This window comes from Ahaetulla prasina, chromosome 1 (assembly GCF_028640845.1).
Source record: "Ahaetulla prasina isolate Xishuangbanna chromosome 1, ASM2864084v1, whole genome shotgun sequence".
NCBI classification, from domain to species: domain Eukaryota; kingdom Metazoa; phylum Chordata; class Lepidosauria; order Squamata; family Colubridae; genus Ahaetulla; species Ahaetulla prasina.
This window is the reverse complement of record NC_080539.1, coordinates 20,105,205-20,120,180: the sequence shown is the minus strand read 5'-3', so window position 1 is coordinate 20,120,180 and position 14,976 is coordinate 20,105,205. Positions and strand designations below refer to the sequence as shown.

The window sequence follows — 14,976 nt, the reverse complement described above, 5'->3', positions numbered from 1 at the left end:
ACTTCTTAATATGTCAGTAGTTAGTGACCAGCATGAAATCCTCCGGAGCTCTTAAGTGAAATTAAGTTAAAAACTCTCCAAAGGCAGCAAAAGCAAATTGCTTCCATATTGTTCCCAAGAGAGCTACCATAGGTGAATCCATGGAGGGGCATGTGAGTGGAGATCAATGCGAGGGAAACTTTTAACTTTATTTGATTCTACTTTTTGGAGTACAGCCATTTACAAGCTACGTAGCGTCCAAGTGCAGTCCTCGACATGGAAAAAGTTCATGTCCCTCTTCCAGTTTATGACGCAAAGACCTAGCTCTTCGACTGTGTTTTCCCAAAAATAAGACCCTGTCTTATAATTTTTTTGTCACCAAAAAGACACCAGGTCTTTTTTGGAGGGAGATGTTATCCACCGACTCACCTCACTTGTGTGTGTTGCCCCCAGCCTCCTTTTCACCGTCGGAGGCCTTCAGGAACTTCTTCTGCGGCCAGCAAGGTCTGGAAGGCTTTCCTGAAGGCCTCTGCAGCTGGATCGATTTGGAGCTCTGTTATCGGCTGCAGAGGCCTTCAGGAAAGCCTTGACGGCTGCAGAAGAAATGGACCAGCAAGGCAGGTGTCGGGGTGTGTAAGGTCTGGCTGCAACTGTCCAAAGGTAAGTAGTAGGGCAGCTCTACCCTACTCCCCACATCCTCACCCTAGCTTAATTCTTACCTGTGCACCCTAGAGTGAGTGCAGTCTTAATTAAGACTTATTTTGAGGGTAGGGCTTACATTGGGTGCATGTGCAAAAAAATCAAGCTAGGACTTACTTTCGGGGTAGATCATATTTTCAGGAAAATATGGTATAATGCTGGAGAGGTAGAAGGAAAGAGAAGAGGATGGCCAGGTGGATGGACTTGGTTATAGACGATGGGTGCACAGTTGAAAAACCTGTGCTATCAAGTCAGTATCAACTCTTAGCAACTACATAAATAGATATTCTCCAGGAAAACCATCCTCTTCTCTTTTCTTCCACCTTTCCCAGCATTTACAGACTTTTCCAGAGAGTCGATCTTTCCAGAGGAGGAGGATAATCTGAGCGGAGCCATTTGTGTCTGGAATGAGGCTCTTGATTGATTTGTTCTGTGATCCATTTATTTGTTTCTTGTTTATCTCTGGTATTCTGAGGAGTCTTCTCCCTCACCAGAGTTCAAAAACATCAATCCTTTTTTTAAAAATCCTGCTTCTTGAAAGACCAACTTTCATTTCTGTACAGAGCCGCAGGGGAAAAAAACACTACCTGCTTGTGATTCTGATAGTTGTATATATAGACACATCACAGCATCTGACTATCTTTTCTGAGGCCTTCATTGTGATGCTGTCAAGTGCAAGTCTAGAAATGCTAGAAATAATAAATAAGTTCTTAATTCTGGATTCCTTTGCTGTTGATAATTGGTCTAAAAGGCAGACGAGATCCACCATGTTGTGACCCAGGCCCAAGTAGCAAGTAGTAGACTCAATCAGTTCAAAAACAAACAGACTTTATTAGAACAGCTGAGAATTAACTCATTCTCAGTGTAGTCCAAACTAAATCAAAGCAAATTCTTCATAACACAATTCTTCAGTCTTACTACCAGCCTTGGTCTAATTAGGCAAACTGCCAAAGGCTTTTCTTGGCAAAAGTTCAAAAGCAGAAGACACTGACAAGAAATAAATGCAGCAAGACAAGGAGCAATTCTATCAACATTGTTTTCCGGCAAAGAGCCCAAATGCCGTTGTGGGTCTTTTAAGCCTTATGGAAGGGGCCAATCATTTCTTGGCCCTACTCCCGAGTCGTCCTCTTCGCTTTAGCCGCTCTTGCCTTCTGGCAGCTCATGTATGCATTAGGAACAGGCTCCTCCTGTTCCTCTGCCTCACTACTGTCAGCCTCTGGAGGCTCTGAAGTCCGCACCTCACTCCAGATGGCCCTGGCTCCACCTCTGCCTTCAATGCAGAGCCCTCATCCGGGCCTTCCCCAGCCTCCAGGAGTGGCCCATGTTCTTCCTCAGCCTCATTGCTGTCTGACTCAGTTGCCAGCTCCGTAGGCACACCATTTCAATATCTTTATTCTGAATTCCAAGAGTGGTTGCTGTACCATTGTCATTAATTGGGTCTTCTTTGCATTTAATTGTGGTCCCATGTTTTCCCATTGTGCTCCTTGACTTTCATTGCTAGAGCTTGCAGATCATTTGCATTTTCAATTATATTCCACTGTAATCAAAAGACTCTCAGTATGGTTATTGTTCTAGAAAGACAAGAGTCCAGGAGCTCCTGCTGTATTTTTCACTGTCAATTAGGGTCTGTAATAAGAAATATTATTTTGCAAAAGAATTTATTGCAGAAATTGGGTACGTAGCACAAAGCTATATTCTGCCTTAAAAAATGAAACTTATCTAGATACTTCATATACAGGTAGTCCTCAACGTATGATCACAATTGAGCCCAAAATTTATGTTGTTAAGTGAGAAATTTGTTAAATGAGTCTTGCCCCATTGTATGACTTTCCTTGCCCCATTTGTTAAGCGAACCACTGTAGTTGTTAAATTAGTAACACTGTTGTTAAGTGAATTTGGTTTCCCCCTTGATTTTGCTGGTCAGAAGGTGATCACATGACACCCCCCCCCCCCAGGACATTACAACTATTATAAACGTGAATCAGCTGTCAAACATCCAAATGTAAATCATGTGACCATGGGGTTGCTGCAACAGTCATAAGTGTGAAAAATGGCCATAAATACCTTTTTTCAGTGCCATTGTAACTTTAAATGGTCACTAAGCGAACTGTTGTCGAGGACTACCTGTAGAATAGAATAGAATAGAACAGAATTTTTTATTGGCCAAGTGTGATTGGACACACAAGGAATTTGTCTTGATGCTTACGCTCTCAGTGTACATAAAAGAAAAGATACGTTCATCAAGAATTCTAAGGTACAACACTTAATGATAGTCATAGGGTGTAAATAAGCAATCAGGAAACAATATCAATACAAATCGTAAGACTACTGTACTGTATTTAAACAGAATAATGTATTTGGGTTTTGATGATTTCTAAATCCAAACAGCCCAGGAAGCAGGTAGCAACAGGGTTGGAAAAACCACAAAATTTGCAGAAGTACTGAAAAATCCGAAAGGGAAAAATTCTAGAGGGAATCAAAAGAGCCAAACAAAACAATTGGCGCTTAATAGTGTCAAACCATGTGTTTGGGGTTGTGTTGGCATGTGTTTGGAGAATAGTGCAGAAAACGAGCTGAGAAATTGAATAGAAGAAAGCAGTGGCTGATGAGAACATTGGGCTTTCTGTGACACAAACTTTTATCACAGCTTCTAGTTGATGGTATTAATAGAGTGAATAAAACAATGTGATTTAGTAGAAGAAAATCAGGAATTAAAATTTGTTTCCTTTAATAAGGAGTACTTTTTTTTTTAGCATTGTGGTGCTGGAAAAGGCTGCTTCTCAGTCCTTGGACACCCAAGAGAACCCCATTCAATACTAGAGGAGAAGAGCCCAGAATGTTTCCTGGAAGCAAAGATCATGAAACAAAAATGATAATACTTTTGACACACCATGAAGGCTGATATATCTATGAAAAAGATTGTAATATTGGCCAGGGTGAACGGAAGGAAAGGAAGAGGCCAGGGATGCACGATGAGGATAGATGGAGTATTAGAAGTTGCAGAAATACTCCTGCAAAAATTGCATTGCATGGCTAAGAGGTAGGACTGCTTGGAATGTCACCAGGGGTTGGCGGCAACTTTATTTTTCATCCATACAATGTGGAGCACTTAAAGTATGATGCAGTGGCTTCACCAGGAGAGAACCAAAAATTTTCATCTCTATCTTGGTGGGATTTTAAAGAGGTTGAAAGTTTGAAAATAGCTGTACTAACAGCTTCAACTGTTAAAACATCCAAAATAGCCCAACCCTAAAGTGTTGCCGAAAATCTATGATTTTGCAATCCATTTTGGGTGCACATGGCAGGTCTTGTTCCTGGTTGCATGTAGGTTCCCCATCTCTCCTTCCTCCTAGAAAGGTCTCCAAGCTCTTTTAAGAGAAGTAGAAATATCGGCATGCATCTTAAATGCCTAGCACAGAAGAGACAAAACAAACTGGGGAAAACTTAATACAGTTGAGGGAGGGAACTATTGGAAAACCTGCGTTTCTCTACACTCTATGACCTGTACTGGTTACGGGTGAACTTCTGGGTGCAATTCAAGGTCCTAGTTGTCACACTTGAAGATCTACATAGCCATTTCTTTTTGTACCTTTAAGTCAGTTTTGACAAGTCCCTGCAGTTTTCTTGGCAAGTTTTTCAGAAGTGGTTTGCTGTCCTTGATTTATTGCTCGGACCGAGAGAGAGTGACTGGCCTGAGGTTGCCTAGCTGGCTTTGTGCCTAAGGTGAAGGCTGAAGTTAACAGTCTTCAGGTTTTTATGCCTTTTGCTTTAATTACTACACCAAGCTGCCTCTCCCTATAGAACCATGATGGCGAATCTATGGCACACGTGCCAGAGGTGGCATGCAGAGCACTCTCTGTGGGCACGCGCACCATCATCAGCTGCTCTTCTGGTTTCTGGCCAGTGCTGGAAACCAGAAGACGTGTCAGCCACCTGATTTTTGGGTTTCCAGCGTTCCAGCATCCGCTAAGACCAGCTAGCCGGCGCACTTGTGGATGCCGGAAACCCAAAGATCAGCTGGCCGGTGCACGCATGTGGGCAGGCCAGCTGGTCTTCCAGTTTGTGGCGCATGTTCTGGTTTGGGCACTCGGTGCCAAAAAGGTTTGCCTTCACTGCTATAGAGCTTAGGGTCAGTTATTTGAAGGACTACCCGTCTCCCATGATGTAAGACCTGGCAGAGTTGGCTGTTTCTTGATCCTGTTAATTAACCATTGTCATTTATCAGAATCGAGAAGGTGGGCCTCAGTGTTGTAGCATCTGCCTTCTAGAAGTGAATAATATCCCTCTGGAGATTCACATGGGCCCTTCCTTACTACCCTTTAGCAGAAAAAAAATTAAGCTTTTGGGGTAGGCGATGGGGGAGCCTTGGTTTTTTATCTCCATAGGTGCAGGAAAAGGTCAGCTGTCTTTGGGAATCTTTATTTGATTTTTAAAAAAAACAACTGTTTTTATACCTTAGGCCACTCAGAGTTGTTGGAATTGGGCAGCCTAGAAATTTGATAATACCGTAAGCTTCTGAAAAGGCACTTTCAAATAAAAAGGATTAAGAGAAGGACCTTATGCATATTTTTTTTAACCAAAATTGAATGAGAATGTACAAATCTTTGGGTAGAAAAGGGAGGATTTTTTAAAAAAGCTATATCAGGGAGAGCAACTAATATTCTGTGGCTCAGCAGTGACGAGGCAAACTAAGGGCCAGTCAAACTTTTACTTTTTCCTCCACAACCTTTGAATAGAATTTTACATTTCCCATTGGTGGCTTACCAATCAATTTTGAAGCTGCAAACTTAGAGATTTGCTGCAGACCTCCAAATAGGGGTAAAGAATCATATGCAGTCCACAAGGAAAAGTGCAAATTACTCTTGAGGGGGCTTGAACCCATTACCACTAATAGCCACTCTAATATTACCCACACAAACTTTTACTGAAGGACAAAGCTCAATCTGGATCAAGACCTGAACAAAACTAATGAATTAGAATGCCTTTTTCTGTCTATTCTCAATTATCTAGGTCATGGTTGTCCCAAAAGTGCTGTTCAAAATGGGATTTTTCTGGTTTCTTTCTTTGAAAACATTTCCCTTCTCATTCAAAAAGCTTCTTCAATTCTGAATGGAACAACATCTTTGGGACAACTCCTTTTTCTCTTTTTTCAATCCTGATCCACACTAACTGGAAATCTTACACAGAGTCTGGGCTCAGTTGTCCATCTTAATTCAATCTTGACTCTCTCTACTCATGTACAAATTTGCACAGGGCTTGTTTTTTTAATCTCTCTCTCTCTCTCTCTCTCTCTCTCTCTCTCTCTCTCTCTCTCTATCTATCTATCTATCTATCATTAGCAAAACTAAAAATCCTTCCAACTTTTAAACCACAGAATTAATTATTAAAAGATATAAAGCCATATAGAAATAGCCTAGGATAGCTGGGTCATGAAGCCAAATTATCTTCCCATTTTTCCAAAAATGCCGTCATGGTAATATAGGTAGCAATAGCACTTGGATTTATATGCTGCTTCATAATACTTCACAGTCCTCTCTAAGTGGTTTACAGAGTCAGCCTATTACCCCCAACAATCTGGGTCCTCATTTTACAGACCTTGGAAGGATGAAAGGCTGAGTCAACGAGTTGGCCAGGATCGAAATTCTGGCAGGGGGCAAAATTAGCCTGCAATACTGCATTCTAACCACTGCAGCACCACGGCTCATCTGTGTCAATGGAACTGACAGATCAATGTTGTAATCACTACACAGCATCCTTTGCTATATCTTGTAAGATGGATCTCTGCTTTCTAATACAGTCTCTTTGCTATCCCATCTCCCACTGCCTCATCATTTCTAATATTAGGCCAAAAGCAATATGTAAGGGTAGAAAGTTTGTACTTCCTTTTAGCCCTGAATTCCTGAGGAATATGGAATAGCAAGAAGGACCACCTTCTAGAAGATTTGGATGCCAAGAAGAAAAAAACCTCTCATAAAGACCTTGTAGGAAGTTTCTACCAGACCCAATTTAGAAATGTAATCGAGACTTCTCCCTGCTTCTCCTGTAAAGCAAATGAAAGCAGAATAATGAATATGATTCAGTATGATAGAAAACACAAGGGGACATAGCACATTTTGGTCTTATGATTTTGGTATTAAGTATCTGACAGATTTAAAACTACCCTCCCTCTGAGTTCCACAATTGAAATTTTTTTTACCAACTTATTTTATTACTTCCTTCACCCTTGGGAGATGGAAAAAAAGTCTGAAAAAAATCCACAAGATTTGTCCCTATCCACAAGAAGATGTCTGTCCTACCAGCTTAGTATACCTGCCATCAAAACAGGTAGATATAGTTCAGGTGAGTGTATGTTTAAATGGTACCAGTGGTGAAATCCATTTTTTTAAAAAAAACAACTATCAGTTCTGTGGGCGTGGCTTGGTGGGCATGGCAGGGGAAGAATACTGCAAAATCTCCATTCCCACCCCACTCTAGGCCAGCCAGGGGTGGTATTTGCCGGTTCTCTGAACTGCTTAAAACGTCCGCTACCGGTTCTCCATAATCTGTCAGAACCTGCTGGATTTCACCCCTGAATGGTATCATTCGGGTTGGAGGCAATTATATGGTTTGTTCAGCAAAAATTGTCTTTTAAGTTTCCCAGCAAGGTCAATCAAGTCTTTCTCTTGGCAAAAAAGCTTCTTTTTCTCCATCACATAGTTGGGAAGGACATTGGATTTCTCCTTCCCTCCCTCCCTCCCTCTGAATGCTTGAAGCAATTCTTGACACCATGGTAGTCTGGCAAACAAATTGAGTTAACTGAGCTTGCTTCATTTTTATTCTGTAGAGAGGCATCCTGGGTTTAACAATTTTGCTTCATTAGAGACTCCTTCTCCCTCTTTGCCCTCTCCTTCCCAAACCTTTTTTTTTTTAAACCTGTTCCTTTCTTCCGTCTGGCTGCAGCTAGAATTAGGTTGGACCAGATCCTGACAACCTCCCCTTTTATTAATGGGATCCATCACAAGATGGCCTTCAAATAGGATTTTATGGAACGGCCTCTCTATTTCTGATGTTCAGGCTGCCAAAGGCATTATTTATGTTACCAAACAAAATCACAAAAGGAGGAAGGATAAGAGATGGCTGCAGAAAAAGAAGAGGGAGGGAAAGATATAATGATAGAAGAAAATAAAACCTAAATAAGAGGATTCCTCCATTGTAATAAGCTAACGAGGACTGGGCATATGAATAACTCTATATTTTATTTATTTGGTTGGTTGGTTGTTGCTTTAAGTTTTCATTTCTCTTTCTGGCGTTAATAGTTTGTGTTCTTTGTACACTGCCTAGAATGTCAGTGGTCAGGCTGTTTATAAATACCGTAAAATAAATAAAATCTTTGTATTATTTATTAGATCTACATATATCACACCTTTCATTCAGGTGCCTTTCATTCAGCCTCCCATGTCCTACTTTTCCTAAAATAATATAAATAACTCTTTGAGGTTATTTGGGCCTGGAGGGAAGGACTAACCAAAGTGTTAACGGAAGGCCTAGCGAAGATTCTTCTCCTTGAAAACAACAGCGATGGAGAGTATATCCATCGTGGGCAAAATGCTATTCTATACTAAGAATGACAGGGAAAGAGATTACTTAATGACACTTATAGGCCTAACACTTCTCAAGGGTACATGGATCTGGATTTATGGACATAGAGATGGGAGACCATACTGTGAATTATTTTCCCTTGACCTCATTAAAATAATTCTTTGTGGGTAAACACGTAATATGCTGAGGATTTAAGGTTTCAGATTAACGGAGTTGGAAAGGACCTTGTACTGTAGGTCATCTACTGCAACCCCCCTGCCCTAGCAGGAGACCCTACACCAGAGGTGTCAAACACAAGGCCTGTGGGCTGGATTTGATGTGGTCGGATCTGGTCTGCGGGGGGGGCGGGGGGGGGAGCATAATGGAAAATGTAAGGGGCTGGCCTGCAGTGCTTTGGCCTGGTCTACCCAATGTGGCTTTGGCCCGGTCTACCCAATGCAAAGAGGAAACATGCCAGCAGTTTGGGGAGTGGCATTAAGCTGGCCTTGGCCATCCATTCGGCCACGCCCACCCATTTCTGACAAATGGCAGTCCAATCTCTTCTTAAAAGCCTCCAATGTAGGTGTCCATTGGATTTGATTGATCTTTACAGTTCCAGGAGGAACGTGAGTGTTTTGATTATGATATCACTCAACAGTCAATGTGACATCACTGTTCTTAACATTGGATGGCATTTGTATTCCTTGTAAGGCAGTGCAGCACATGTCTGATTTCAAGGTAAAAATTCATATTACAGGTTAACAGCAGTTGTTCATTCACAACTTCTGGATATCCAGCTGAGTATGTACTCAGCTCATTTAGTCATTGCTTTTCCACCATTGTAAAATGGATTATATCTCTAGTTAAATAGAAGTAATTATGCAAAGGAAGGGAAATGTACATGCCCTGGGATAATATTGCAGGATCCAATATGAGTTGGTCACCAGGATCAAAGGTTTATTCTTTCAAGATTTTGGCTGGTGCTGGAGCCCATCATCTGGGAACCTCTCTCTGCAGATTATGTGCATTGGGCTGTTCTACAGGTTGTATTTATATGGTTTCTGGTTGTGTGAAGCTTTCAGTTGTTATTTAGGTGTTGACAGCTGGCTAACGATGCTTTAGAAATAGTTATTTCTGAATTTGTCTCTGGATCTAGGAATCTAATATATAGAAATTTAGGCAAAGTCGTGCCTTTTATTCCTTTTGAGAGAGGATGCATTTTTTCTTTTCTTCATGCCAAAACAACTAAACTCAAAGACAGCTTTTTCCCTCGTGCCATCACTCTGCTGAACTCTTCATTACCACAGTACTGTCTTATGTCGAAGGATTTTTTTTTATTATTATTATTATTTATTTACATTTATATCCTGCCCTTCTCCAAAGACTCAGGGCGGCTTACAGTGTGTAAGGCAATAGTCTCATTCTATTTGTATATTTACAAAGTCAACTTATTGCCCCCCCAACAATCTGGGTCCTCATTTTACCTACCTTATAAAGGATGGAAGGCTGAGTCAACCTTGGGCCTGGTGGGACTAGAACCTGCAGTAATTGCAGGCAGCTGTGTTTTAATAACAGGCTATCTTACAGCCTGAGCCACCACGGCCCTTTACCCATATAGTATGGCTATAGTATACTATTATCCTTCTCATCTTTTCCACCACTTTCTCCTATTGGTATCTTATGATTATATTATGTTGCTGTTTGTATATACAGTGAGAGTTTATGCACTGGAGACAAATTCCTTGTATGTCCAATCGCACTTGGTCAATAAAGTATTCTATTCCTATTCCTATTATTGCTATCCCCTATCCTGTCCTGTCCCGTCCCATCCTATCCCATCCCATCCTATGGCAACTTCACCATGACTGCCCTGCCATTTTCCTAGCACCGTATTATAACAAGGTCACCCTTGTTAGAAGGACATCCGGAATGATCTCCAGGAACTGCTGCCCTTCACCCAGTTCCACCTTTCTTGGTTTTTCAGAAGGTCATGACTTAAGAAAAGGATGAGATCATCTCATTAGAATGAAAACAAATGTTTGCAGCAGCCAACTGCTAAATTCATTTGAGATTCCCGATTGTTTGTTTTCCCCTCCTCCTTTCCAGTCTCAGAGTTTTATTACTTTTAGGAACTCTGTCCTCCTTTGCAAACAAGAGGGACTGTTTTCCCATAGGCTGTCCCCAGTAGTCTGTAATGGTATGACTTGTGCGAGAACCTGATTGAAGAAAGTCCATTGGAAGCAGGAGTTGTTTCTTTTTCTTTTTTAATATATGGTCTTGCTTATGAGCAAAAATCTTGTGTAACAGGAAGTCTGTTTGGGGGCCAGGAGATAGTTGCAGAAGAATAGCTATGGGTTGGTGGTGGAGACGGAAGAAGAAGGGGAACAATTGAATTCAAGCAGAGTAATCATTGCAAAACAGTTTGAAATTCTAAAGTAAGTGTGACTTCGCCTATGGATTTTTCTGCTCCGTGTGACAGTTATATATCTGCATCTTGAGGAGAAAGCCTCTATCTTCATTGCAGGCCACAATTCCATTGGGCCACAAGAACTGGCTTTTAATGGGGATTTGCAAAGACCCACCATCCAGGAGATCCTTGTGTTAATTCTTTATTATTGTAGCATGGTAGTGGGTGCAGTTTGTTTATCCTCTCTCAGTGAAGGCGAGAGAAAGAAATACTGTAATAATCTCTATCAACCACATCTCCCTGCCTTTCTCTCTGTGGATTAGTGCTATGCAATTTCCCCCCCCCCAAGCCCACTCTCTTAGTAATGTTTAAGTAGCCAACAGGTAGGCTATATGATATAAAGTCGCCAAGCGAAAACAGAATGTCAGTTAAAAGTAAATTTATTTTAAATGAATGAAACCCAGCTAATATAATTACTATATTCAATTAAGTATTTAATAAAGTTCTTGTGGCATATTTTTAGCAATTGCAATTTGGTAGCAGTTTTGGAGAATCCTTTTGGGCAGAGTGAAGACTGGGGATAGATTGAGTGGAGGAACATATTTTTATCTCTGAATTCCAGCAACGCTTGAATTGAGCTCTAGAACAGGGCAGTGTATAACATTCAGTGACTATCTGGTTCTTCTATTATGGTTTTTAATGTCCAGGCAACACAAAACTCATCTAACTTTCAGTTGGTTCTTGTTGATTTCAGGCAATCATGGCACTGCTGGGGAAGCTTTCCGATGGGCTTCTTAACAACTGCAGACCTGACCAATGGCACTTGGTGTTCTCTCAAAAAGATGAAGTTATCACCAGCTTAGTATCAGCCTTAGATTCTATGGTAAGTTTTTGGCGAGTTGTATGTTTGAAAGAAACTTATATTTTCAGTGGCTGTAGTTGAGAACCAAAATATCTCTGTTACTCAGTAGCCAATGTTGTGTTGTGGTTAAGACTTTGGACTAAGCCTTGGAAGATCCAAGATCACATTTATCCTCATTCAAAGGTATTTGGGGTCAGTTATTTTCCCTCAACTCGTGTAGGCCAGTTTGAGATCCTAAAGAAAAGGCCAGATATAAGCCAAAATAGAAATTAATTATATGTGGCACCAAGGTTAATTCATTTTGAAATCATGTATATTTTTTCACAGTTAGGGATAAGTAGATTATCTCTTTGCAAAACGTTCGCTTTGAGGAGCGGGGCAGATCAAAAAACATGAATTTATTATACGATATACCATATTATAATTACTGTCATCATCTTCCTTGAGGATGAGTCCAGAGCAGTGTACCCAGAAAAGTAATAAAAACAAAAGCGGTATTAAAAAGAATTAGCTAAAATAGCTCACAATGAATCCACCATCTGGAATATATCAATTTACTTAAAAAGTTCATTAATAAAGGCCGGTCTCGAAGCTCTAGAGAAGCTTGGGTGAACAAGCATGGTTTCCTCACCACTCCCAAGTTTTTCTCTCTCTCCCAGCGCAGCTTACTCCTTTTTTGGGCACAGGGCGGTATTCCCAAGTCCCCCCTCCTATTTTATTTTTAAAAATTGTCTGTGGAGCCCAGATGGTTTTAGAGTTGAGGGAAATGAGATATTTATTCTTTTTGGATCCATTTTTTCTCCTGTTAACATGAAGGAGATACTGCCTTTTCACCATTTCACAATCCCATTTATACCCTAAGTGGCTTTGTTCTCCTAGTGTGGTTCCAACTCCAGAAAAAACCTATGGATTTATCTCTTTCTTTGGGTGTTACTGCTTTTATACTGTGAACCCAGCCATTTTGTCTCGTTAAGCTAATTTTACCGAGTTGAGTTTTGCTAACTTAATCTGGGGTTCAGTTATATTATAGGCAAAGATGGAGATAAATCCATAGGTTTTTTCTGGAGTTGGACTTATGTTGATTCAGTATGAGGAGCTATTCACCAGCAGTGAAATCTGAATCGGTTTACTATCGGTTTGGTGGCTGCGCATGCGCTCTGGGCGCCAAACATGCACTGTGTGTGCACATGTGCGCACCATGCACCAAATGCAAGGTGCACGCACGCACATGCGGTGCATGCCAAAAACGAGGCATGGGAAGGAAGGTAAGTAGAACAGCACAAGCGGGTGTGCGTGTGATCACCTGTGGCATGCGATTGTTGGAGCCTTTTTTTTTACTTTTTTTAAAGCATTTTTTAATACCTATGCAGGTGAATAGGTAGTAAAAAATGCTTTAAAAAAGTAAAAAAATGTTCCGTCGATCGCGCGCCACAGTTGTGATCATTGGAGCCTTTTTTTTACTTTTTTAAATGCATTTTTTTTACTACCTATTTGGGTGAATAGGTTGTAAAAATGCTTTTAAAAGGTTAAAAAAAGGCTCCGATGATCACAGCTGTGGCGCGCGACCGTCAGAGCCTTTTTTTAACCTGTAAACGCATTTTTAACTACGTATTCTCCCCAATAGGTGGTAAAAAAATGCTTTTAAAAGGTAAAAAAAAAGGCTCTGGCGATCGCGCGGCTCAGCTGTGATTGTCGGAGCCTCTTTTTTTAACCTTTTAAAGGCATTTTTTACAACCTATTTCTTCCATTCAGGCGAGAAAAGCAAGCAAGCCGGAAAGAAGCTGCAAGCGGACAAGTGGGTGACTGGGCGATTAGGTGGGCATGGGGGGGGGCAGGGATTTTTGCTACCGGTTCTCCGAACCTCCCGCCACCATTGCTACTGGATCATCTGATCCAATCCAAACCGGGAGCATTTCACTCCTGCTATTCACACAACCTGTGAAGAGAATGACTGGATTCCCTCAAGATTCTGCATTACAACTATCCAACCCTATTGTAGTCTCTCATAGGAGCCCAGCCTCGGTTTAGGAATCTCATAATTCTGTGTTTCCACAACAGAGGGAACTTAGTTATTGAATCAACCTTTTTTTCTGATTTCCACAGCACAGTGAAGCATAAGAAAACAAAAAAAAGTTTGGGTTTGCACAACATACCGTTTTTTGGAGTTAAAGCTAACCAATATTGGCATATTTTAAAAATGCAATAATTAGATCTTTAACTGGCCTTAATTTTTGTGTAAATGCTACCAATGAGTCTCGAGTGAACCCCCTCCTTTTACCGTTCAACCATTGGGATTAATCCCATTGACCAGTCTTCATTTTTACACGATTTCAACAAATGTTCAAATGCTCTTTCTGTGATGTCACAACATGTTTGCAAATATTCCAGCTGCCAAAAGAGAGAGAGAGAGAGAGAGAGAGAGAGAGAGGGAGAGAGAGAGACTAATCAAATCAATTTGTCTGGAGCCAAAAATTTTACATAAGTGATAGGTCAACATTTTGTTTCAAAATGTGGCCACAGATTTATGGAGGAAACAAAGAGCTTGTGTCATTTTAGGTGGCTGTTGCAGAGAAATTGCTCCAAGGGCGAGAGTCTGAAGAGGAAATGGCTTGTATCCGTAGCTAAAGGAGCTTTGAAATCAATCCTTAAAAACACGTATTGTGGTTTCTGTTAACCTTCATGTCGACATAAAATCTTTCAGATGTCCTTGTCTTATCAACTCTTGTGTTTGTTTAGCCCTACCCCAAATGACAAAAGTTTTATTTTCTATTACAAAAGAATAATTTTCTTTTTTTTTTTAAAAAATCATAATTTCCCAATCCCTATTTTCTTGGTTTTTTTTAAATCCCTGTAGAAATGTTACATAAGTCAACACCACCCCCCTTCTGCTGAATAAGATACATACCTGGCACGGTCTTTGAAACTAATCTTTAATGTGGAAGAGATTAGGATAAGGAGTATGCATGCATAAATTTGCAGCCTATTAACATTTTAAAAAGTACTGAAATTAAGCCTAATCCAGAAGAAAATGTCTAGATTGAACATTTAGAATTGTTTGGAAGTGACCTGAATGGTATGACTCTATTGTCAGAGTCTCCTAAACCCATGGACAGTAGGAGACAATTCTGTGCTGAGCTACATAATATATAATACTTAATGTACTAACAATTAATACTACTAGCAATAGCACTTAGACTTATATACCGCTTCACAGTGCTTTATAGTCCTATCTAAGTGGTTTATAGAGTCAGCATATTGCCCCCAACAATCTGGCTCCTCATTTTACTGATCTCGGAAGGATGGCTGGCTGAGTCAACCTTGAACTGGTCAGAAATGAACTGCTAGCAGTGGGCACAGTCAGCCCGCAATACTGCATTCTAACCACTGCGCCACCAGTGGTTAGAATAATATTTATATTATGCTTGTTAATTGTCCTTGGAATAGACACCATCCCACCTGTATTTTATAAAGC

At 40.6% G+C, this 14,976-nt stretch overlaps 1 protein-coding gene across 3 annotated transcripts in view; it reads left to right on the top strand.

Moving 5' to 3' along the window:
- The window catches only part of GTF2IRD1 (GTF2I repeat domain containing 1), a 161,206-nt gene that overhangs the window by 55,346 nt on the left and 90,884 nt on the right, over positions 1-14,976 (top strand). For all 3 annotated transcript variants that reach the window (XM_058164327.1, XM_058164328.1, XM_058164330.1), the window contains exon 2: positions 11,397-11,525. In XM_058164327.1, the coding sequence (XP_058020310.1) occupies positions 11,397-11,525 (129 nt within the window). The remainder of the gene's footprint in view (positions 1-11,396; positions 11,526-14,976) is intronic.